General features: G+C 47.7%; 1 protein-coding gene across 3 annotated transcripts in view; it reads left to right on the top strand.

The window, feature by feature from the left end:
- SATB2 (SATB homeobox 2) overlaps positions 1 to 25,541 on the top strand; it is a 444,828-nt gene that overhangs the window by 176,237 nt on the left and 243,050 nt on the right. For 2 of the 3 annotated variants that reach the window (XM_069615806.1, XM_069615805.1), the window contains exons 6-7: positions 7,325 to 7,427; positions 8,335 to 8,445. In XM_069615806.1, coding sequence (XP_069471907.1) covers positions 7,325 to 7,427; positions 8,335 to 8,445 — 214 coding nt within the window. The remainder of the gene's footprint in view (positions 1 to 7,324; positions 7,428 to 8,334; positions 8,446 to 25,541) is intronic. The other variant, XM_069615807.1, reaches the window with a different exon arrangement.

Here is a 25,541-nt window from a genome sequence, read left to right as displayed (position 1 = left end):
CTGGAAACTGCAATGGGACCACACATTTATTTCACAGTGTTTCAAATAATTCAGCAGATCTGCACTAGGGCTGATGTTGCCCATTGTACTGGTGGAATCCATGCTTCACTACTTCACCAGCACCGTGTGATCTTGGGCAATCATGATATCTCCCTATGTCTCAGTAAAATGTTCTGTCCACACATGGAGCACTAAGGCCATGCAGACACCCTAGGCTTTTCTAGTTAATGAGATGAGATCTGATCTGCATTTGGGGGTTGGGAGGAACGCTCTGTAACCCTACGCCAAAAACACTGAGCCGCTGATGTCCTTAGATTCCTGGTGTGCCGGACAGCTGGGGACACAGGAGCCAGAGACTTTTAGCAGAAGGGGGTTGGTAGTGTGCCCAGTTGAATTGCCTTGTTTTGCCTTATTAGCCTAACTAGTGTACTGTGGCGAGCGGCACGCGTGTCCCCGTCAGATTTGGCTGCGTGAGCTGGTTGGGTCTGGACGCCCCTTGGCAGCCTTTAAAAGGCCTTGCTGCCCGGAGGCCAGATGCAGGATTTGCTTTCATCCCTGGAATCTGCTTCAGCATTGCTTAACCTGGTAAATGCCATGGCGGTGGTGTTAATACTCTACATGGTAGTGGAGCTGTTGCTATGTTAACTATTGTTTAATATGTATACATATTAATAGAATCGCGTGCATGTGTGTTTATGCGCTGGAGATTTTCTCTGCCTCTCAGTGGATATTGGTCCAGTCATGGTCATGTGACATGAGGATTTCCCAAGCTATGTCCTTTGAGAGATTAGTTTCATCACCACTATTTAAAATAATTTCAATAAAACAAGCACTTTGTTGGGGTAGGTGTTACAGTATTAACATTGGAACATGTGTTCCTACAGTAGGTCAAATGTCAATGCCTTGTACTGCTTAACTCTATCTTACATAGATATTAAAGGATACTTTATCTTAGGCCAACAAGGAAAGTGATGTCATACTATTCATGCAGACTGCCCTTGATGCACACACCTGACGTCTGTGCATCTCTCGGCAAGGGGCATGGTGACAGTATAGCCTTCAGCATCTCGCAGCCTTAGGCATGACTGCATGCTAATCTTTATGGGTGCAGAGGGTAGTGTTGAAATGCTTGGGAAGTGGCTGCAGATCGTGGGCCAGGGTGCAGTGGTCCCTGGCCAAAGCCTGGTTCCACAGGGCATAGGCTGGTGCTGTGACCTCTGGAGGCTGAGGCACGGAGCATGGACCAGCCTCGCGTCTTGCCATATGCGCCGTTCCAAAAAGGCATGGTCTGTGGCCATACGCTGTGGGGACTTTGATCTGGAGCATGGTGCCTTGAGCCATGGCAACACGGGCCATGCCTTGTGTGTGTAGTACCAACAGTGTATGGCGGGCACTGTGAGCTGAGCATCTATGCTCAGGGAATGGCTGCAGACTAAGACCCATTTGCAGTACCCACAAGGCATGGCAGCCACAGGCTTTGACCCATATTTATAATGGTCAGGGGCACAGCGCATGGCCATGGCTGATAGCAAGGGGAAGGCTGAGCTGAACTTTGAGAGAACGGTGTCCGCACACAGAGGATACTGTTGGCTGAAAGGGATTACTTCATGGCTGTCCTGCTTAAAAAGTCAGTAGTTGTGTCAAACCCTCCATCTCTCCAAGTGTTCCTGCTATTTAAAACGGAACTGCAACATTTGCAGTCTAAGGACCAACCCAATTCTTGTTAAGAATCATTGATGCATTTGTATTTACCGATGCACCATTTTTCTTTATTTGTCTATTGGGATTTCATGGGTGCTCATGCTGGCAAGGTTCACTTCGCAGTGTAAAATAATAAGACAAGATGGATGATCAGTGGCGGGGACAAGAGAGGGGGAAGGGTAAAGCGGAGATTTGAAAGAATTTCAACTCTGAGCAAACGAGCCCTCAGAAGTCTTTGGAAGAGCAGGAGGCGCTATGCAGTTTGAAGATTCATAAATCAGGGTTTCCAGAGCTTTGGCCTTTGGGTCACAAGGCTGCGATGTCCCATCCTAAGATTCTGACTGTGAGTACTTGGAGAAGGAGGAATCTGAATTACCAAGGTTCCTAGTTGGCCTCTATTTCTTAATGCCATCTTGGAAATATAAGGGTCCTTGACCATTGATTGCTTTTTTTGGAGGATGATTGTATTTAAAACATGAGGTGAAGGGGAAGCCAAATGAGCTGATTGGAGCCTTTTTGGATACTTGAGAGCTTGTATGTGAAATTTTGGGGGTGGCAAATATATAGAGAGTTGGCCTGATCGAGATTGATATCCGATTCCTGGCTCTGATTAAGGATGCTTGGTGGTGTTTCAGTAAGTAGGGCATGAGGCTTGAGTTGTCAGATATGGCAAAAAGGTTTCTCCCTGATTTTGTAGGGATTGGTGTGGATCCTGTTATGCTAGGCTGCTGGAAAAAGCAGGGCCGGGGATTCTGGAGCACTGACTTGCCAATTTGAGATTTTTCACCTTTAAAGGTTAGTTTACTGTTTTTCATCATTCCAAGAATAGCTTTGAGGGAGTCCTGGATCATACCTGAAAGTGACGTAGTAGAGTCGTGTTGGGGTGCAGCAGGGGTGTTGCTACGTCTGGGAAAAAAACGTGGCTATCGGGACTGTCGAGACTGTCGGGACTCGGGGCTAGCTGGCCTTTTGGTTGTAGCCCCTGAGCTTCTATCCGGGACTAAAGCCAAAAGACCTGGGGCTTTAGCCCCCGCAAACCCTTCCCAGAGATGCCTCTGGGGTACAGATTAGGAGGCATAAGGGGGCAACCAAGTGCATGTCGACTATTGCATATGTTTGAATCTTCAAGCAGAAACTCCTAATGAGGTCACAGTGCACTCACAAGCTTTGAAGAGTAAAACTAAGAGGGACCCTGCCCTCTAGGAGGCCTGATTCGACACGTTGAAATCTGTTTTCGGAGAAGGGTGTGACATATTCAAGCACAATGCCTGATACCTTGCACCAAGCTTTTTATGCTCAGTGAGGATGTGGTGATCAATAGTGCCAAATGCTGCTGACAAATTTAGCAAGAGCAGGTGGACCATTTGTGATGCATCTGGATTGTCTTGTACGTGCACCCTGATGTCCAGGAGTGAGGACTCATTGCTGTGCGTAGGTCTGATCCCTGATTCATATATATTCAGGAGGGAGTTTAACTCAACGTGAGTTTGGAATTGTTTAATTCACAGTTTTTCCACAACTTTGCCCTGTCAAGGAAGGTTTGAGCTGCATTGCGAATTCTTTATTTGCTCTGATTTCTGTATTAGAGGGATAATGGTGGTAACAGGGTAACGTGATAACACCTGACATTAGACAAGTCCGATCTATGAAAGCGTCGTCCAAACAGGTGCTCCCCTGCTCCTCCAGACCAATCAAGGACCACTGTGAAACACTTGCTCCAGCCTTGGCTGATTTCTGCAATCACTCCTTCGCCACTGGAGCTTTCCCCTCTCTCCTCAAACACTCCCTTGGGCATCCCCTCCTTAAAAAGCCACCTGCAGATCTTACCTGCCCGCCTAACTATCGCCTGATCTCTATTACTCCTTTCCTGGGCAAACTTCCGTAAAAGCTGGCCATCTCCCAGCTTACTCTTCACACTGAAACTGTTGGCTGTCTCTATGACCACCAGCCTGGCTTCAGAGCAGCCAGAGGAACTGAAACTGCTCTCTTGAACACCTGTGAAGACCTGCCCTCCAATCTCAATTCCAGTACCCCTCTGTCCTCGTCCTTCTTGATCTTTCCTCTGCTTTTGGCATGGTCATTCCTACCTCTTGGGAGGATAGCTCAGAGGCAATGTGCTCACCTTGGAAGCAAGACAACACGGAGCCACACAGGTTCGATCCCCGGGTTCGTGCTTAGAAACCTCTGGGTATTAAGCACGTTATAAATAACCTATCATATCATATCCTGATCAATCGACTCCGTGGGAACCTGGGCATCACAGATCAGGCCCTGGAGTAGCTTACCTCTTTACTCCTGGACCGACCGTCCCAGGTCCAATTGGGTCCCTACTCTCCACCACCTCCCTCTCCACATGTGGTGTTCCCCAGGGCTCTAACCTCTCACCTCTCTACTTGGCCCCGTTGGCCCACCTGATCTCCTCTACCTTCTGCTCCAACTTTAAGTGTTATGCGGATGACACACAGCTCTCTTTCAGGCTCCCTACAGCCTTCTCCCCTCTCTTGTTCATTCCTGACTGTCTATCGGTGATTCAGGGTTGGTGCACCTCCAACGATCTCTGCCCAAATGCCAGTAAGACAGAGATCCTTCTCATCAGGATCCCTGCTCCCGCTTTCCCTCTCTCACTATTGCCACCTTACTTGGGCCCTCTTCCTTCGCCTTCCAGTGAGGCAAAAAAACCTTGGTGTAATCTTTGACTCCACTCTCCCCTTCTCTCCTCACATCACTGACCTTTTTAAGAAGGCCCATTACCAGATCCAACCACTCAGTGGTACTCTTCCTTTTGTCACTTTCCACCAGAATCGCATTGTCTCCAAGCCCTGGTTCTCTGTAGGTTGGACTATTGCAACATCTTGTTCTCAATCTGCCTGCATCTGCTCTCTGCCCTCTGCAACTAATCCAGAACAGGACTGCAAGACTTATCCTTGGCCTCAAGCTCAGGGACCGTATCTCTCCAGCCCTGAAATCTCTCCACTGTCTCCCGGTGGCTGCAAGGATCAAGTTCAAGACCCTATGCACCATCCAAAAGGCTTTCTGGAGCCTGGCCCTGCACTACATTCAACACTCTCTTCCTAACTACCTTCCTTCTCGAGCCCTTCGCTCTGCTGCCACTAACTCTCTGAGGGTCAGATGCTTCTCCTTGCAGAGAGTAGGGGGTAGATCACTTTCCTCTGCAGGTGCCTCCCTCTGGAATGGCCTCCCTGCCCCGCTCAAACCTGTGCCGGACCACCTGAAGTTCTAGACACAGCTCAAGACCTTCCTTTTCTCCTCTGCTTTCTCGCATTCCCTCCCCCGCTGACCTACCTATCTGCTGTGCTGACTGGCTGCTTGGTTACACTCTGAGTCTACCTCCTTGCACTTACCCAGAGCCGCGCTGCCCTGGCTGCACTTACTCAGAGCAATGCTGTCCTGACCGCACTTCCCCTTTCCCTCCCCCTTGCACTTCCCGCGTCCCCTCCCCTTGAACTTTGCAGTCCGCACTTGCACGGTCTGAATGACATGAGGCCTAGTAAGATTGTTTGTCTTGTCCTCCCTCTGCACCCTCCCTTGGCTTGTCGCACCTTGAAACACATGTGCACAGGTGGGTTTTAAATGACTTATCACATCATATCATATCATATCCTATCATATTATATATGCTTTGACTCAGAAGGAGAACAGCATAAAGATTGTTTGATAAATAGGGAATCGTTGTGAATGAGGAACTCTGCTAAATTGAATGGGATATGCATGGTGGGCAGAGTTGCTTGGTGATTTAGGATCAAGAGTGTCTTTTAGTGCCCATGAGGATGTCAGTGCGAAAGTGAGGACCAAGAAGGGAGAGTGTAGAAGAAGTATGCAGAGAGGGCGAGGGACACATTGGAAATGGGGTGAGTTTGAAATCTTTTCCTTTGAGGAGATGTAGATGGCTCAGAGTTGTTACACCGTTCTTGCATCGGCTTCTAGGGATTAGTCGTGAAAGAAGATCTTGAACTTGAGTTTTGCATTTAGAGCAGTCCTTTTGTTTTGTTATATGTCTAAATGATCTTTTGAGTGCATATCCCTTGCTTAGCAATTATACTGGCTTTTTGAAATCTTGTTGTATTATGCACAAGCCTTCACTCGCTTGGAGACTCTTTTTTCTCTCCAGTGATATCCCAGGTTAGAGCAGAATCTTTTGATTAAGGCCCTTTATCTGAGCAGGAATGTTTATGTTGATCGTTAGGCGGTTTGGAAAGTTTGGTTTGTGGGGCAGACATGTCATCAAAGTTCACATCGATGTGTGATTTTAATAAGTGGTCAGAGTTAGCCTCGAGATTGATGTTGTTCGTTTGGTTGCTGGGCTCGTTGGCCAATGCCTGTCTGACCTCCGGCACAGAGGGGTCATATATACAATACATGGAAGCCTAAAGAACAAAAATATGTTGATGTTGATGGGGCAGACGACGTGATCAAAGACATCAGGCGTAATTTTGTACCAAGGTCTGTGGGTTGTTGAGATATAGCCAATTTTTGTGAGTGATAGGACGGGAGGTTGAATGACATAAGGAACGGGTCTGACAAGGAGATAGGTGTCCTGTTTATGTGATCATCCTCGATGCTGCATGTCAAAATGAAGTCATGGAGGATGATTTGATTTAAATGTAGTGTGACGAGAACATCTGAAACTTGTCGTTTTTTCAGGATCTTCGGTGCAGATGTTGAAGTCACCTATTCAAGCCTTGCTTCCAAGATTTGAAAGCTCATCCCGGTGAAAGGATGGGCCTGAAAGGAAGGGTGGGTGTGTGGTCTGAAGAGGATATCTAGAATTAGGCATGTATTTTGGGTGGGCATGTTCTTGGATTGCTTTCATGGAACAAGGAGTAATGGCCGTCAGATGCTCGTGGTACTTCTCCATGAAGGAGGTTTCGGTGATGCCCAGTGTCAGGTCAGAAATGAGATCATGGAGCAGGCAGATTTAGTTTCCCATGTCATCATGAGTTAATAAGGCCAAAGATAGTGGGAGGCAATTTTTGGGATTGCCTAGAATACACAGTGCGTGATGGCCCTGGATGGGATGGTCACATATATCAGGAAAGGTTCCTTAATGGTTTGAGTCTGAATAGTAACAGAAGCATCTCCCTAATGGGACACTAGCTGGGGTGTCCACATTGCCAGGGAAAGTCACAAGGAATTTCAATATGGAGGGATTTTAGGTCGTCAGGTGAGGATTAAAGACTAATATCAGAGGCGCCACAAAGGCGAATATGTTTAATGAGTTGGCATTTGGAATAAGGTACACTGTCATTAGATTAAGTGTGGATTATAGTTCAGCATGATTTATCAGACTAGAGCGGATTAGAGGTTATGACAATAGTCCCTGAGAACCATTTAATCAGTGCGGTTCTGCAGGTGTTCAGCTAAACAAGGATGGCATCTTCATGGCATCAGTAAACAAAACTCAGAGTTTACATCCCAGGTTTACAGTTGATGAAAGATGTCAACTTGGGCCCACACCATCGATGCTACGTGCAAAGATGTCAAGCCTGGATCAGCCAGAGAGCATCCTTCTCTATCTGCATGACTGGATGTGTGATATCTAGTTTGTCACCTGAACCATCCCAGTGGGACATCTCTAATCTATGTCCTCTCTTCTCTCACGCAGAGTATGATCTCGTCCATTGTAAACAGCACCTACTACGCCAACGTGTCAGCGACAAAATGCCAGGAGTTTGGAAGATGGTATAAGAAGTACAAGAAGATGAAAGGTAAATGGGTCCTCGATGGCATCAAGTCTGGTTAATAAGGGTGTCATAACAGAAATGCAAGCACTATCACTGCATAAAGAGGTGCGGAGCACATAGCGCTCTCTGCCTGAATGGGCGGAGCTAGTACGGGTGCCTGATCGGGGTGAAGATAACAAGATGGCAGGGCCAGGCAGAAGACCAGCTTTTCAGCTTTGTATTGATGAGTCTTAGGAGCATTGCGGGGGTGCACGTGAAAGAGCCGTAAAGGGAATGTGTATGCGCAAAACTAGCAAGGATTCCACCCACCTGGCGAGAGCCATACCCAGCCCGACCCTCTTACAAGAGCTGTCGCTAAGGTAGACCTGGGGGTTGAGCGCCCACCGTTGAGATCTGCCCGTTGAAGCCTAGCAAGGTCAGCTCAGCCTTTCTTCCTTCCCAGAGTGATGACTTGAGTAGCGTACCCGTGGGGCGATAATGCCATCTGCGCTACTATGCGTAGATACTACAGGAATCTTGTGCAGGGTGCAATACACACAAATGAGGAAATAACTCATAACAGGGATCCAAACCATTCTCTACATGGAGAAAGACCTTTCATCATGTTATGGAGTGGTCACTGGGGATCCTGGATGGGAAGATGCAGGGTGGATGTGATAACAAACAGCATCACTTGTTTTCGGTGTCGCGGCCACCAATGCAATGCGTATTTCCTTGGGTGGTGAAGTGTTTGTATTCAGGTTTTGCACTGTGCTATTTCTAAAGGCATAGAGGATGGGTAGCCATTGGTCAGCACAAATAGGATAAATAAAAAAGTGGCGCATTTTAGTCTAGGGTGATTTACCCCAGTAGTCAGGCATCATTGCTCCCCACCCCCGACCATCATTCTCTGTCCCATTGTTAAATTGCCTCTTCCCCCCAACTCGCACAGGATTCTGGGTCACTTTCGCATCGGATGAGGGGGAATGGCCTCGCTCTGGAACCCAGAATGACGATCGGGAATGGGTGGGAGCAAGACGGAGCCCCAAACAGGACATGCCAGGTACGTTCCTGAAACATTCTTGTTGATGTGACAATGGGCTCGCTCGGCTCGAGAGCGGGTGATATTAGTGGGCACAAAAGTGATTTCTGTTTTTTTATTGTATGTATGTGGCACTGGTAGGCTAGATGGCTGGGTCTGGTATCAGGGGACCTTTACAGAAAGCAAGTAGCGCCACATAAAGGATAGGCACAGATGGTTCCATGGGTCCTGGTCCTCGAGTCTAATATAAATGATTACAGATATAGAGGTAACGTTAGGCCTGTTCCTAGAGGTTAACACAAGTGACGCGCTGATAAAAACGGGGCAATGGCATACCTTCTTAGTCTCTGGGTTTATCTTGGAGACTCTGGGTTTTTACGATCTTCTCCAGGTCCCCGGGGAAGAACGTGGAGTCTCCGGGATTTCCTGCCATTCCAGTAACTCTGCCCACACCTCAATGTGATTGGCTACAAACATACCGAAAGTAGCCAATCACATCGAGGTATGGGTATAGGAGCGTAAATCTCGCTCAGATTGGCATCATTTGAAGTTGATTTCTTTTAATGTAGGCGGCTCAGGTGGGTGGAGTCCCGGGAGAAAGGGGGTGGATCACCATTTGGGTTTTTCTTTAGCAAATGTAGGTAAGTATGGCGCAATGCTGCCTGCACTTACGGTTTTATACGAGTGAGTCATGTGTATAAAGTGTTCAATGCTGCCCGCTTTGACTGGTTGATAGGAGATACAATCTGACGGTTCAAGGACTCCTATGCACAGGACCGGCCTTAGCAGTGCAGCGCCCTGGGCGAATTGCCAGCCCCCCTCTCTGCATGCCACTGGTCAACAGGGGAAAGGTGTGGGGGGGCAGGATGCGCCACTTTTGTTTTCTACCTCCTCACTCCAGCGCCTTAGCAGGGAGGTAATCACTGGAATAGGCCGCGCATGCTAATGCATGAGCGCCCTATTCCAATGCAAACCGTCTCGCTCCCGCGTCGGAGCAGGGAGGTAATCATCTGAATAGGGTGCTGATGCAAAAGATCAGCAACCTACTGTTATCAAATGCGCCCCACCGCTATGGACACATTTAATAACAAAAGGGCACCTGCCCCACCACGCCAGCTCAGGGAGCCCTTGAAAGACTCCCCTGAACTGGCGTGGCAGTGGGCTAATGGCACCCTGGGGGGGCATGGCGCTCTGGGCAATCGTCCAGCCCGCCCTGCCCTAAGGCCGGCCCTGCCTATGCACATAGCAGGCACAATGAGTTTAAAGATGACTGCTGAAGGGGTGTATCTACTGCACGACAAAAGGTACTTATAAGCAATTACGTCAGCCTTGCAGCCTTCTGCCAAACTTTCACACATCCAATAGCAACTGACATGCGAGACCTGGCAGGACTTCACCAGGAGGAAAGGGCCAGTTCAGCTGAACAAAATGTTTACATTCCAAAGGCACTAGACTGCTGGGCCCATGTCTTTATTAAGGTGTCCAGCAGGAAGTGTGCCAAACTGCCGTGTGCAGGGAGCTGTCCATGGTTCTGCTCATGCTTCATAGAGTGCCACTACTCCATCACACATGCTCACATCCAATGTCAATAAATGGGCCGCCTTTGGGGCAAAACACTGGACTATTGACTCCAGTGTAGGCCATAGGATCTTCACATTCTCCATTACTCTCACCTCTGCTCTCTTGCACATTGCAATGTCATGCATTCTATTGCCAGCACTGTCACCCCATTCCTAGACAAGCAGCACTTCTATTGCAAGCTCTCCATCTCTAGAGAGAGTGTTGATATGTCAGGTAGTCATGATCAAAATACTGCTTTCCTCGATGTACGGCTGCACGTATAGGCTCTACGTGGGCCGAACCTAGCTAGAAAGCAACAGAACACCGTGCCAAAACAAGGCGAGAATACAGAGGGGAGGACCGGGTGATAGAGGGGGAGCTCCCTATAGAATGACACATTTTAGTCCTAGTACTCAGGAAGCCGAAGTGGCGATGATGACATGGTGCGTTCGATTCTTCAGGAAGGGTGGAGTCCAAGAAGGTGGTCCATTTAACATCATCGAATGATCTTACAAGTTCCGCTTTGATTACAGCCATTATGATATGTTAGGTTATTTATACGCGCTTAATAGCCAGAGGTTTCTAAGCGTAGACCCGGGGATCGAACCTGTGTTGCTGCGTGTCGTCTTGCTTCCAAGACGAGCACATTGCCCGTGAGCTAGCCTCCTGAGATTATGGATGCAGAACCTGACCGTGGCAGAGTGATCTTTGAACTTCTTTAATGCAATACATGCGTCACAGATGTATGTCTGTATGAATGTATGTTTGTATGTATGCATGTCTGTCTCTATGATTTATCAAGCTCAAGACTAGCTGGAGTGCAATGACACGCTGTACATAAGGGTCACTGGGGGATGCAAGAAAGGGTGCCTGGGTAGCAGAGGAACTGGGATGAATGGGGGGAACCCCAAAGGGAAAGCCCCATTTTTTTTCACAATCCTGTATATACAGTGGTTGTAGTAAAAACACCTCTATCAAATCATGTCACCTCAGGAGTAGGGCACCAAGCAAGACGGATTCCTGCAGCATCTATCCACAGAGTTAAATGTACGAGAGGTGGCAGCTAAGGTTGGTGAGATGGGTTTCCTTAGTAATGCACTTTGCTTCCCTGGAATCCAGTAGACATTTTGCACTTCCTCATCCTGCTTTGGTTCGAATGGAGCCCTTTTAATGCTCATTTCAAGCGTTAAGGACCAGTTCAGTTAGATATGGGTACACATTTGTGATCAGTGTGCGATTGTATAATCATAGAGCGCCTTCTTATAAGAATGGGGCAAGATGAGCTATGGTCGCCTGCTTTCTTATGTTCCTACTGGTCCAAATGCAGCCCTCCTTAAGTCCCCCGATGTCCTGGCAATGCACACACAACCTGTAGCTAAGGTCCTATGAGGGGGTTTGCAAGGTCACATGGCTGACCTTTTGGTTGTAGGACTAGACTGTACTCAGCAGAAGGTGGGTGGGTCGCCAGGCATCATGGCATAGCACATGGTTCAGGCCATTGCAGGTTATCATGACATTGCACTGAAGAGTAATGGATGGATGGAAGCTTTTGAATCAATCATAACTATTGGCATTGTACCAGGCAAACCTCCAACCCAATGTTTATGGCCTGTTGTGCCATTACAGAAAGGGGGAAACCATACGCGGATCAGGACATCCGGATCGGTGCCACCAGAAAATGTGCCGCTAACCCCAAACGGTTTGGTCAAGTCCCTTCTGCAATAGACCACTGTAAAACACAGAAAAATAATCACACAAGTTTACATTATCATAATTATATCTATAGCAAAAGACATCAGAACAGAAGTGCTGTAATGAAAATGGTAAGGGGGCAGGCGGCCCACAAGTCTGTATAGTTCTACGCAGGGCATGAACAGTTCTCAGAGCTGTAGACGGTCATATGAAATATAGTATGTGGCAGCACTCATGCTTTAGGAAAGGCTGTGACACACAAGAGGGTCTTCTGAGCTGCTAGGAGTGGCCCAGTCACAATGTTGCTCCAACGCATCCCCTGCTGGCCAGCGTCCAGGCAACAGGGTCTTTGCACCAACGGAAGAGCTAGCAGAAGTGGAGGGTTCCTGCAAGACTGGGGTTTAGGACACTTGCCACTCTGCAGGACCATCTTCTGCACAGTGGGGAGTTGTGAAGGCTCACCATATTCAGGGCCCACCAATGGACACCACTTCAAGGAGGTGCTACACACCACTTCTTTTCCAAACGTCTCAGGGTCAGGAAGATTGCTACAAACAAGGAAGCAGTCATTGATAGGAGGAATTGGTAAGAACTCCACTGCATACACAGACTGCACAGTCTCCTCAAGCATAGATCACCATAAGCAGAAGCCTATTGCAACTTTCACATTTAAATCCAAATCCTCGGTGGTCCCAACACAGGAAGATTAAAGGGTCCCCTATTCTAAAGAAGCACAGTCACGCAGACCCAAACTACTTCAGAAGTCAACAATGTCGAGGTAAAAGCAGCGCCTATGTGCAATGCAAAGGAGGCACATCCTACATCTAGACATCCTATGTCTTCCTGGTGTCTCAGACAATGAATATTGCATCATACACAGGATTTTCCCACACATCTGTCAATCAGCCAGTCACTGCGGCTTCATTAGGGTGCTGTTGATAAGTGAGAACAGTTCTGTCATAGCTGTGGCCGGGGATTCTCCTCTGGCACGCCCACACACAACTGACGCGCAGCCTTTTGTTTTCATCATTTAGTAGATCAGAATGAAGAGGTTAAGGTAGGAAGCATCCTGCAAAGATGAAGTAGTGATGGCCAGGGAGAAGGGCTCAAGTCGAGGGTACACACGTGTGGACGCAGTCCACCCCCTTTTTCAGAGAGTGGACTCAGTCCCCCCCACCCAGCTAAAACGAGAAACAATGGATGTCCTCTTTTAATGTATAAATTCAAGCCGACTTCGGGGATCGAACCGCAGTTCCGACACTTCACCTCTGCACTATATTACCTGATGAAAAACAATAAACAACTAAGGGTGAAATGTCCCATTTCGGAGCTGTAAGTTCAAGGGAAAACATTTGTGTTGGTTCTTGGAGTTTAAAACATGCACACCTTACAAAGTTTTCAAAAACACTATTAGAAAAAAATATCCTCTCTTGGTTTTGTGTGTGTGTTGATTTTATGAAAGGCAAATGCCATTCGTCCTGTGCAATTTGGGTGGTTATGCAAAGCCAATTTAATGAAATGTGCATATTTCACCTTGATATGCTAATTTCTGGCGATGACACATCCCATTGCCTTTGAAGATGCCCCCCGCCCACTTTATTTTTTAGGACTTCAGGTAAAGACTTCTCACTACAGTGACCCCTAGCCAGTTGCCTTTAGCAGGGGCTGCCAGGGGGCGGGCCCTTCTTTTGTGTATTTAGGTACAATTCAATTATGAAAAACGGATTTTTTGGAGGGCTTTTCTTTTTTCTTTGCGGGAATTACACAATATGGAAGAAGTCCATTTCAAACATCAGCCAAGAAGAATTAATTAGCATTACATGGACCTCTGCGTTTGCTCATAATTCATCTCTTAGAATACAGTGTAATAACGAAAAATAAGATGGCAGACTGCATAGGATGTCTGCAGGCATTTGCGGGTTTATTTTCCGTTGCACGTTGCAGCGGATTGCGTCTTCGTGCCTGTTCCTCTGCACCCCTCCCTTTTTTGTGGGAAATTAGTGCTGGATCCCCTTTTGAACCTCAATACTGAAAAAAAGATTGTCAACAGCTTCAGAGCGGAGAGCCCTAAACAGGACAAAATACACTTGCAAATGTTGGGAAAAATATTGAGAGAGGTGTCCAAAGAGATGCTGCTTCTAGTTATGGCGGTGTTTTCAGCGTCTGCCTAGAATTGCCGGGAACGTTGAATAAGAATAGCTGCGTGGGTGGGGGGTAAACACTCGCGGACTGTCCTGTGGTCACGCGTGTGTTCTGCGCATGCCCAGGGTAATCGCGTCTTGTCTATCTCACATTGCATCGGATGGCTTCCTTTCCATTGTCCTGTGCCCGCCATAACACGGAAGTCGTTTGACCCAAGCCAGCAGCTGAAAACCTTCACCTCTATTTCGAGGCCTTATCAGCAGGCGCATTCTTCTAAATTGGGGTGGGGGTTCAGCGGCCTTCTTTGAAGCGCTCACGCCTCCAAGTGGTGTGATTGTGTGCACGCGCGGCCATTAAGTCTAAGTGCCCTAAAGCCGGTGCCGAGGCCTTGGGTTCAGTGGTGAGGTCCGGCGTGGCCAGACTCTGTGCACACACACACACACAATGCGCCACCAAGGACACGGCGCCCCTCTGGGGCTGTGGCAGGGCAGAGCAGGCCCTGCGCCAGACAACGCAAGCCATCCCATGGTTAAAGTGGTGTTCATTTGGTGGTCAGGTGAGGGGAGGGCATGTCACTATTTTATCAGCCATGTTTGCTGGTATTAAGGTAGGAAACGGGGTCCCTGTGAAGTTTTATCTATTCTGCAGAGCGAATAAATACATCTCGGCCGCTTGGGAGGCAGACTGTGCCATAAAGCCCATTATTCAGGGTAAGGGGGAAAGCAGTGAGGAGCCTGGCTCATGTATTGCTGGAGAAATCACCTGTTTAGTACAGAACGTGATCAGGAGTCAAGTCCTAAAATAAAAAGTGTGTGGGGGTGGACCTCATTAACATACCAATTGAATGTGGCATCACCAGAAATAAGCATATCAAGGTGCCCTGTGAAAAAAGCGGGGACTGCGTCCACCTACGTGTACCCTCGACTTCAGCCCTGATTTACCCGATTGATGTCATGTTAGAGAAGTCACATGTTCAGGAATGATTCTCCACAGGGTAAGCCGGGGCAAATACCCTCCAATGTAGCGCCTTCAGATGCACGCGCTGTGGGTGTTCCACGCTGCGAAAGCTGCATTCGACGCTGGATAATGCAGAATTCCGCGCACTGTTTTAAGAGACAACGGGACTGATTCCCAGAGGGTTTTCCAATGGGATTGCACCTTTATAAACTGCTTCTGTGAATCCGGCCGTGCATGCCTTTAAGTCAGTATGCAGAATTAAAAAATGGCGCTTGCTATGCACAGGGCACTTTGTTTTAACAGACTTTGGGCCTCATTATGAGTGTTGCGGTAAGGCAACAATGGACTGGTAGCGCTACCGGCGCCGTTATTACCTCGCCGCAACATTCCTAGTTCTGCTCACGGGCCGCTCTGCATGCCTGGTCAGACCAGACGTGCAGAGCGGCACCCGCTAGCAGAACAGGATGGTAGCAAAGGTCCCATTATTAACAGGACCGTTGTTACCATCCTCCCCATTCCCGTTGAGCCCTATGGGGGCTCAATGGGAATGGGGACGTACCGGGTCCGGGTCCCGCGAATGGGAATTACCGGGCCCGCAAAGGTTGGAATGGCCCGATAATTCCCATTTTGCGGGACTCGGACCCGAGTTTGGGGGTAGCCATGCCGGTAAAAACGGCATGGCTACCTCCAAACTCATAATGAGGCCCATTGACCGGGACCATTTACCTCGTGAAGTTTCTAAATAGGTGTGCAAAGTACTTTAATTAATGGAAGCCTGCAGAAAATATTTCATTAAGTTGAAAAATTATCAAAAACTATCAAGCATTCTTTGACAGGGTCAGAGGCGTAGACAGCGTAGGGCCTGAGCGGGCAAGGCCCACCCAAACTCTGTGGAAGCCCGCTCAGCAGTGCTGTGTGGGTATTTACAGATGTTAATGTCACTGAGGTGGGCCCAAGTACCTCTGCTTCAGGCCCCACTTGTTAGACAATCCTGGCTAGGCCTCTGAACAGGGTGATGGCAAATCTGTAGGCAAGTAGGCCCAATTCTTCTAAAAATGGCGTGCTAAACTGTTTTTAAAAATGCAGAGATCTGTAAGGTGAGCACAATTCTCACAAGATACAAGCTGTCCATATGTACATCATTCCGGAGGCTTCTTTAAGCATCCTGACACATTCCCTGGTAGGTGAATTATTATATGACATTACTGCGTTTTTTTAACTTAATGTGGGTTTTGAGTTCTTAGGGAAGGAGGAGTAATTCCATAGGAGTGTCTTGAGGTTGCTGACAGGCACATGCAGGCGGTCCGGGGGGTGTGAGGCGGTGGTGTGGGAGGACATGTACACTGCATGAAAGCTCCTAGGGCTGCAATGGTCCCTACTGCTGGTTAAAGGCCAATATAAGGGGTCGTCCAATCCAAGCTTTTAGATATTAAGTATAATTATTTTACTTCAGTGCAGTTAGCACAAAAACAACACCTTCATCGCAATGAGCCTCATTACGAGGCTGGCGGTAATACAGCCACGGCTGCCGCCGGTATTCATTTTTTTCCGGTACCCAGAAATGGGCAATTACCGGGTCAATACGGCCTTGCCAGACCTGGTATTCGCCCCTTGCTGGGCGCTGGAAAACATTCTTCCCCATTCCCATGTGAGCCCCATAGGTATCAAATGGGAATGGGGAGGTTGGATACAACAGCACCGTTTATAACGGTGCCGGTGCATCCGACATGCTGTGCTCGTGGGTGCCTTTCATTCCGCCAGGTCAAACCTGGTGGAATGAAAGGCACCCACAAGCACAACTCAGAGTTTGCCGGTCCCGATACACTGGTACCAGGAATCTTAGTAGTAACGTTGTATCCGGACCGGCAAGCTCATAATGAGGCCCAACGTGTCTATCAAAAGAAGCCCACCTTGCCACCCAGCGTGGTGCTCATGAAAAGGTGCTTTGGGGGCAGGGATTGAAACAACCAGCCAGGCCCCCGAGGGAGGATGGAGGGACACCACTGGGAACCCAAAGCCAACTGCAACTGCGGTGGGCTAACAGTGGCAGGCGCACAGGACCACTGGCAGGGTGCAGCATCACTCAGCAGTGGGCAGGAACAGTGACTGCAGAGGTGGGGGCAAAGTGGCGGGAAGCGGTCTCCCTGCTTGCATATCATATGAAGGCAAACGTCCTCAAAGCGCTTGGTCTGGCAAGAGTGCATTCTGCATTCTTTGAGTGAAAATTAACGAGGCCTATTACTCTAAGCACTGACGAGTAGCTCAGAATCACTTGGGACGTGTTGAGCCTCTTTCCCCAAAAAGAAACGGTTACTTTCAGCACAGTTGCCATCATGTATTAATGTGCAGTGCACTTGGTGTGAGAGAGAACCCCTTTGATGTCCCTGCAAAAAAACACCCACCCTTTGCATCATGAATGCTTTAAATATGACCATTTTCCTGTGTAGTTTCTAGCCCAGTTGCTTTATGCTGCAGTTATTCATGCATTGCTGCCACGGGTAAGTGAAGTAATAGTAACAAAGTCTGTATATGTCTCGGGAGGATAGCTCAGGGGCAATGCGCTCGCCTTGGAAGCAAGACGACGCAGAGCAACACAAGTTTAATCCCCGAGTCCGCGCTAAGAAACCTCTGGGTATTAAGCGCGTAATAAATGATCAATCATATAGCTCTTTAGACCACCTTCATTAAGCTTCTAAGCACTGTCAATATTCCCCAAGTCAACAGCACTCGATTTAGTGACCGTAGAAGTGTAAAGTCGGTTCTGCCCTGACGTGAACGTTTGTTTGTGTAGCTCACCGGACGAGTTCTCGCTTTGCTCAGCTATGTGACCAGTTGTTGAGAAACACCACGAATTTCCAAAAACGACACAATTTGGAAAATTGAGGAATACGGCCTTAGAAGCCGCCTTGTTGGACAATCTTAACCATTTTACATCCAGTTTGCATTTCCGTAACAAATATGACGTCACATAAGTTAGCCCTATGTGTTCCAAAAGCTCAGGGGAGGTTCATCTGACGTGCGACTGACTCTGCCTCCGCTCTACCGGCCTTTCAGTATCTTCAGTGTGTCAAGAAATCCGGCAAATCATAGGCTGCTCTCCTCTGTTGGAGTCGCAATCCGCACTCAGGCTCGGAGTGCTTAATATGGTCTCCATTTTCTGCTAATGTCTCCTTTGATAAACCAGCGAGAACTAAATGCCTGAATCTTAATCAAAAGCAGGGTTTCGCAAACATAAGCGATGGGCTAGGGTTTCAGGTTGCCGCAAATAGAGATCGTCCCCGGTCAAGCCTTTCCCCCCTTTCTCGTGGAAATAAATAAACAGTAAAATAATTATACACTCCACGCGATCAAAGCAAACGCGCCCTAACCATCACAAATAAGAACCACTTCAAGACAAAAAGGGACCAGAAGGCATCGCGTTGCAGAGCGTGGGGGTTAATGTTTAAATAAATAGGGGAAAGTGAATAATCAATAATTTGATATCATTAGGAGCAGATGTCCAAACTGTATACAAAGGGGGCTGACTGGAAATTGGGACTAAACATTCGGCGAACTTCCCCCTGCCAATCCCCCTGGAAGCATGGGAACAGAGCCACACTGGCAGCACTAGAACTTTGTATGATATTTTTGGTTTTCCCACATCCACCCTAACTGGACCACCCTAATCGGAAACACACTAATTCATCCCATTTATTTCCTAGTCATTGAGTATTCAAACTTGTCCCTGCTGTTCTCAGTTTGATATATGCGTTAGATATTGACATCAGTTAAGTGCAAACTGGTCTGCTCATCTCTCGGTCTGCCATATATGTGTTTTGGACTACGACTCCCATAATAACTCATCATTGACTAAGTAGGCGAGGGCTGATGGGAGTTTTAGTTTAAACATTTGGAGAGCCAAAGGTTGCAGATCATAACAAGCTCTATGCAGACCACAGCTCTCTCTATGCTTCAACAAAATGATGACTTCTCTGCTCCCGGTCTTCTTGAATTTTTTTACCGATTTCTTCCAGCACTCTTGCCAAAAGGTGGTACCATGCATTTACCAGCTTTCCTCTGAATGTTCCTTCCCCTCACAGTTAGTTCACCCCCAATCACAGCACATTTCTTCCCTCAAAGCTCTTGGATCTTTCTTCCAGACACACACCATCCTGAAATATTCCCATCTCCTCTATGTAAGGCCCTGAGACATGTAATTACCCTTCTCAAAGTCTATTGTAGTAATGCATGCAGGAGAATGGCAAAGCACTGGCTGGAAACCTGTTGTTCCCCATAAGCCCAGTATTGTAAATCTGTTCCAGATCAAAGGTCACTGCTGCCTTTACTTGCTCCAATCTACTGGCACTAAGACCTGTCAGATCGGACTTTAAACCCTGCCTCCCTCTTCCCCCTACTTTACCAGATTATAAAGACTTGATACGCATGGACAGATCCACAGGAAGTTACTATGAGTGACTCTGGCTTACTCCTGACTTAAACCTGGAGCAGACTTTTAGATTCATAAACACGCTACTGTGAGTAATTCCAACTTGCGCATGACTTACGTGAGGTCGGTCAGGTGTAAGTTAGAGTGCGACCTGGAGTAAGTTACAGTTACTCAGAGTAACTTCTTTCTGATGTGAATAGCCCTCCCCAGGTTTAAGATATGATACATCATAGTAACCTCTCGGCGATTCGGCCCCATGATTTCAGGACCAGTCCTTAGACCGTCTTGGTAGAGTACCTGTCATCAACATGTGTGATCTTGGGTGAGAAGCCATGCACCCCTTGCCACAACACCATCGGCTGAATAATGCTTGCTCCACACTCACTTTCCTGTTTGTCTTCTACCCTGCTCTGCCTAAAACAGAAGTAAAAACAACTTGCCTAGCAGTGGTGCCATTTTAGGATGGGGATTCCAGCCACTGTTTTGTACAGCATATGCTTAAGTGATCACCATATCCATTAATTAATTACGCGACAATATGATGTGCATATGCTGATGCTATATGCCTCCGTAGCTGATTTTATTTAATGTTTATGTGTGAACGTATTTACGTTTAAATGACGTCTGATTGTTTAGCTTTGTTTGAAAAAGCAGCACCCTCTTTCAGTATGTACAGTGTGCTATGGTACTTATGTTGCTAATGAGCATGTGAATGTGCGCTGACCTTATTCACAAATGGTCTCTCTTCGTTTATGAATGACCGCAGGACAGCAGGCGTGGGATTCAGAAATGTAGGGAGCAGGGGTGTTGCAAGGTCTGGAAAAGATCCGGGGCTACGCTAATGTCGGGACTGTCGGGATTAGGGGCTAGCTAGCCTTTTGGTTGTAGCTGTTAAGCTGCTATCTGGGTCTCGGGAGGATAGCTCAGGGTTAACGCGCTCGTCTTGGAAACAAGACGACGTTGCGCAACACCGGTTCGAACCCTGGGTCCGTGTTTACAAACTCTGGGTATTAAGTGCGTTATAAATAACCAATTACAATACAACCAAAAGACCTGGGGATATAGCTCCCCTAGCAAGCCGATGTTAGAGTGCCGTTGTTTTGTTTTCTAATTGTTCTGTGCTTGCTATTTGGATGGCTGCCATCTTGATGAGGGGAAATACACACCTGCAGTGCTTTGCTTGGTCAAGGAAGCCATTTTTGAAAGGGATTTACTCTCCTATAATTGCTCACTGACAAGAGTATTTCCAGTGAGAAAAAAGAACAATATGCTCTAATGCTGCTCTGAAGTACTTGTGGCCTCCAGAACTGGCTGCATTGTTCGAGTAGAAGCATCACTAATGATTTCTGGTAGCAGTGCTTCCATTTTCCTTTGGTTTATACTTCTCTCAGTGCATTCCACAGTTCACGTGATGCGCCACATTGCATTGTCACAACCGATGGAACCTTCCAAGGTTTCTCCCTTAGGTTAGGGCCTCCGACTCCCCTAGCTTGCAAGGGGCCTATTTTCTTTTCACATAAGCCCAACTTTGTACTACACAAATGCAGCAATTGGCATCAAAGTGCTTAGTGACAGAATCCGGGCTTCACAGCACTTGCAAAACCCAGAAGTAGACGCCAAGAAGTCCATGATCTAGCTGGGTAGAATGTCAGACTGAAGAATAGTTTGCCCTTGTTATCCCCTGTTATATATTCAACACTTGTGCACCTATCACTGTCAAGAGTGACTGCATAATTCCTTGACCCCAAATTGAAGTCTGCAGGCCAGGGGTTGCAGGTCATGGAACTGTGAGGCGACTTTAGGGAATTGCTTGGATTCCCCATTGGACTTACTTGGACACCCAGGATTCTTGGAATTGACTACAGCTCTCATCAAGAATGTTTATTTTATTGTAGTGATCTCAGGATTCCTGTTCAAGGTGTTCATTTCATAAGGTTGATTGTTATAGAAGCTAAGGATCCCCCTGAATGGTTTGCACTCACCTGAAAGGGGTCTAGGAGCAAAAAAGAATGAACATATGCTGCATCAGTGCAGCAGACAGAGCTCATCTGAGGAAATTGAGGACCCAGAACAAGTTCTGCAATGCTTTCCTGTGGGCTCTTCCACAGGTCCTGCCACTGTGGGGGTCTCCTTCCTGGTGCTAATTCTAATAATAATAACATCAGCTTTTATATAGCTCCTCGTGCCAGATTCCTCCTGCTTCTAAGCTATGTATTAGTGTCTGTTAATATTACCCTATGTCATAGTTCCCAATTTATCAACCTCAGAAGTATGAAAGGCTGAGTCACGCCTGCCAGGGATTTGAACTTGCTAAGTGTGTCTGGGCCCATGTTAGAAGTAAGCACTTAGCCCGCAAGCTATCCCTCCAGCTTGGCGAACAAGAAGTAGGGCTGGAAGTGACCTGAGAGACAGACCTCATCTCATCACATACTGCATGGCATGTTTATGGGATCCCCCAACTCTCTTGACATGGCATGAAACGGCTATAGTGACCCTGAGCCTAGTGCAGATCAGTCTCAGGGGTCACATGGCATCAACAATTAACATAATGTTATGTGGAAAAGCATGCACAATCCGACATATCAACATAGCCAGTAGCACAAGAGCAAAACAAGCTCTTTGTGTGAGTGAAAAGCCACATCACAGACCCGATCATGTTTATTTGTTGTTTTGCCAAAGTAAATTACTAGTGGTAATTTACTTAGACAAAATTACTTCGATTTCTTTAACAGGAGGGTCTCTCCATAGCAACCACTACCACCGACACCCTCCCCATCCCACCTATACAACCTAACCCTTAATAATCATAAATAACCCTCACCCCCTGAAAGTAAGTTTGCCAAAGTAAATTACCATGTAGTAATTGACTTGGGCAAAACAACGGTCAACACCAAGAATGACTTGACCAGACCATTGTGATTTGACTCTTAGTTGGTCATGTGGCAAAGGCACTTTGAGGGATGTGTTGGGAGGAGGGTCAGCATCCTTTAAGGCACATACCGCCCAGTGCCACGATACCCATTGCCACATACCACATAAAGGCAGCATGTGTCCTCCATGAGGCTGATGGGCAGAATAGGGTTAGCGGACACATAGTCTCCACATGGGAATTGTCTGTGCAGACCCACTCGTGTGCACATAGAACCGTGTGCCCTGTCTGTCACAACTATTGGAGCGGCAGGATGTTTCTGTACATGGCCACCAAAACAGCATAGCCAATATTGGTGTTTTTAAGTTGGTTGCACCATGACATGTATGTGCATGAGGGGAGGTGTGGCGGTTACAGCTGCAGTTGATATATTTGGGGATGGCACATACCAAACTGAAAGCTTGGCCGTAGCATTGCATACATCATAGGACATGAAACACGGTAAGGCTTGTATCTGATGCTATGCTACTCCGTACACCCATTGACTCTGTTGTCACACTTAGGTGCTGGCTGATGTTCCGTCTTGCTTTGCATGATAATGCGGCTTTCATGCCCGCTGTGGGGGGTGGAGATGGCCTTGAACAGCCTCCCAGCCCGAGTCATGGCTGTTGGCCATTAAAGGCCATGTCTGCCCCCCACAGCTGGAATGAACGCCATTCGGAACCTGAGGTTCATCCAGGTGAGAATGGCTTTGTTCTTTTCCCCCGGAGATTCGCGCTGCTTGCGCACACCATCAAGATGGCCACCGACATATGGAAAAGGGACTAAGGGCCTCATCACGAGTTTGGACTGAGCCCTTAAATGCGGTGGTAACGGCATTACCACCGCATTTAAGGTCTGGCCAAATCACGAGTTGGGCGGAAGATGGCAGGTTTTTGCTGGAGGGGAAAATGACAATTTTCGGGCTGTGTTTGGCCATTTTTGGCTCTATTACCGGCGGTGGTTATTGCGCCGGCGGTAATAGCACCAAAACACTCAAAAATGGGGTGCTGGGGAATGGGGGATACCGCCCCCCGCCACATCTCGTGATCCTGTGCAAATTGTGCTGGATCAAGTTGCAGTAGCGCTAATAGCTTTGGGCGATTCCACTGATGAGGCCCTAAGTCCCTTTTCCCTTTACATGGCGGCGGCTACACGGGTGGAGCCTGGGAGGGGAGCACAAAAATCCAGTCCCCAACAGGTAAGTGGGGAGAGAGGGACAGGGTGGGGAATGTGTTGGATTGTTTTGAGGGGGGGAGAGGTGGGGACGTTAAAAAAAACTGCACCACCCGGCGAAGGGCCTCGGTGTAGAGGCGTAGCCATGATTGTTTAAAAAGTAGAGCCAGAAGCTAATGTAGTTGGGCCCAGCACAGTGACATTAACACCTGTAAATACTCACACATCGCTGCTGAATGGGCATTTACAGATTTTGGATGGGCCTTGGCTGCTCAGGCCCTAACTTGTCTACACCTCTGCTCCGGTGGCTGGAACCAGATTCTGTATTCTCTTTGCTGTTCCAGACTCCTGATTGGCTGATGGTGCTTTCACCAGTGCAAACGACATGGTTTCTTGAAAACGTTAGGAATATTACTTCTTGCTTCAAGGATGGATGAAATTTGTCTTAACCGTTCTGTCATTCATGACAGCGTTGTCGGTAGCGGTTGGCATCGACTCTTTGCTGACAACACACCACACGGCTTTAGATCAAGTCACTGCTTCTTACGGTTCCCTGCGGTCCGAGGTTCACATCATCTGTGTTGTTCTGCTAGATGTTGTTTGTCATTGGAGTCATTGAGGTTATCATCAATGGCACTTCAAGTGCGCCGCTCCTGCCAATGTGGAGACGTGGCCAGTGCTTAATGAAATCGGCACGGGCTCCGAGTCAAGCATTCAAAGACAATATGACCAGGGTCGCTCTGCCAAGTCGCCACTGGCCCGCACCTGTGTTCACAGGTTACTCTAGAGTGGCTCTCCTTGTAGACTGTGAAATACTGCATCAGACATCACCAAGCGAGCCCCGTGGCCAGGGGTGTTGCTAGGTCTGGAAAAGATCCGGGGCTACGCTCATTTTGGGACTGCTGGGACTGGGGGCTAGCTAGCCTTTTTGGTTATAAGCCTTGTGCGCATTCAATAGCAAATAATGGCAGTTTGTGTTAGCTATTTAATGTGGCATAGCTCAATTACGAAGACAACACACGAGCACTGGCACATGGAAGGAAGAGCCATGGGCCCAACTCGTGCCCAAAGCATGGAGTCAAAGGTGCTGTAAAAGAGCAAAGGTCCACAGAAGTCAAAGGGGCTAAGGGTCAGTTCAGAGGGTCCAGCGAGATCAGTCCCCAGTTAAAAGTACAGTGGGGGAGGAAGGGATTGCACAGCTGGGGTGGTTACGGAGAGCATTATAGCAGGAGCCAGCAGGAATCAGCAGGTGAACTGCATTGGCGAAGGAGGCACCCCGTAAACAGGTGCAGAGCTGCTAACTGTAATGTAGCTCATTTTTAGTTTGAGCTGTTAGGTGGTGCCAGCTATGAGCTGAAACTATTGCATGTAGTGCAGATAGGATTTAAATGGGTTGTGAGGACGGACACAAAGCTGGGGGGTGTTGTCCCATCATTTACCTAGCTATTGACAGCCCATCAGCATGCTAAACCCTGTGGCCATTCCCATCCACTCCTTACACCTCCCTGCACCAAACACACCCTCTTGGGATCTCTTTGAGCTAGCTCTATCAAGCAGTAGCATAACTGTCTTGTATATGTCCTGCCAGTGTTTTGAACCATCTTGAGAGAGCTAATGGCTTAATTGATGCTTTAAATAAAGCGTATTAAACATGTCTTAACCAAGTGTGCCTTCAACCACTTGATTTATGAGGCATACGTTTGCTCTCAAATCCGTTCCTTGCACTGATGTCCTGTTAAAAACAAGCACTGGTAAATCCAATTGGTTTGGCTTGTGTTTTCATATAAGACAGTAATTTCGCAGGCAGCCATCATGTGCACGGGTACTCACACAATTTCCCATATGTTGCCTTTTTTTATGGCCAGGTAGTACCTGTATGGCAGTGTCAGGCAAATGCCTTTCCAATTCCGTCACAAAAGCCTGAACGGTTGACTCTGCCAATGCTTGTTTAAGTGTTTGACGGCCACAGATGGGCCTTAGAGCGGTGCATTGCTTACTGGATCATGCACATTGAGTGAGGGAGGGTGCAGATACAGAATGGCGTTCTATGTGTTGTTCCTATATTTACTGTCTGCCTTTTCAGAGGATTGAGGGGAAACCCTCCACTGGTGTCAGACATGTCCGCCACAACCTTTCGTGTGGTAGGTCTGTTCTTGATGGTGAGTCCCTCTAGCATGCTCTGATATTATTGGGCCTTGCAGTTTTGGGGGATTTGGTTGTATCTTTCTACAAGGTTGTAGACCTGGCCGCAGTTTG

This window comes from Ambystoma mexicanum, chromosome 9 (genome assembly GCF_040938575.1).
Source record: "Ambystoma mexicanum isolate Mex_15411 chromosome 9, UKY_AmexF1_1, whole genome shotgun sequence".
Taxonomy (NCBI): Eukaryota; Metazoa; Chordata; class Amphibia; order Caudata; family Ambystomatidae; genus Ambystoma; species Ambystoma mexicanum.
Note: the sequence above shows the minus strand (reverse complement) of the source record. Positions and strands in the feature narration are given on the sequence as shown.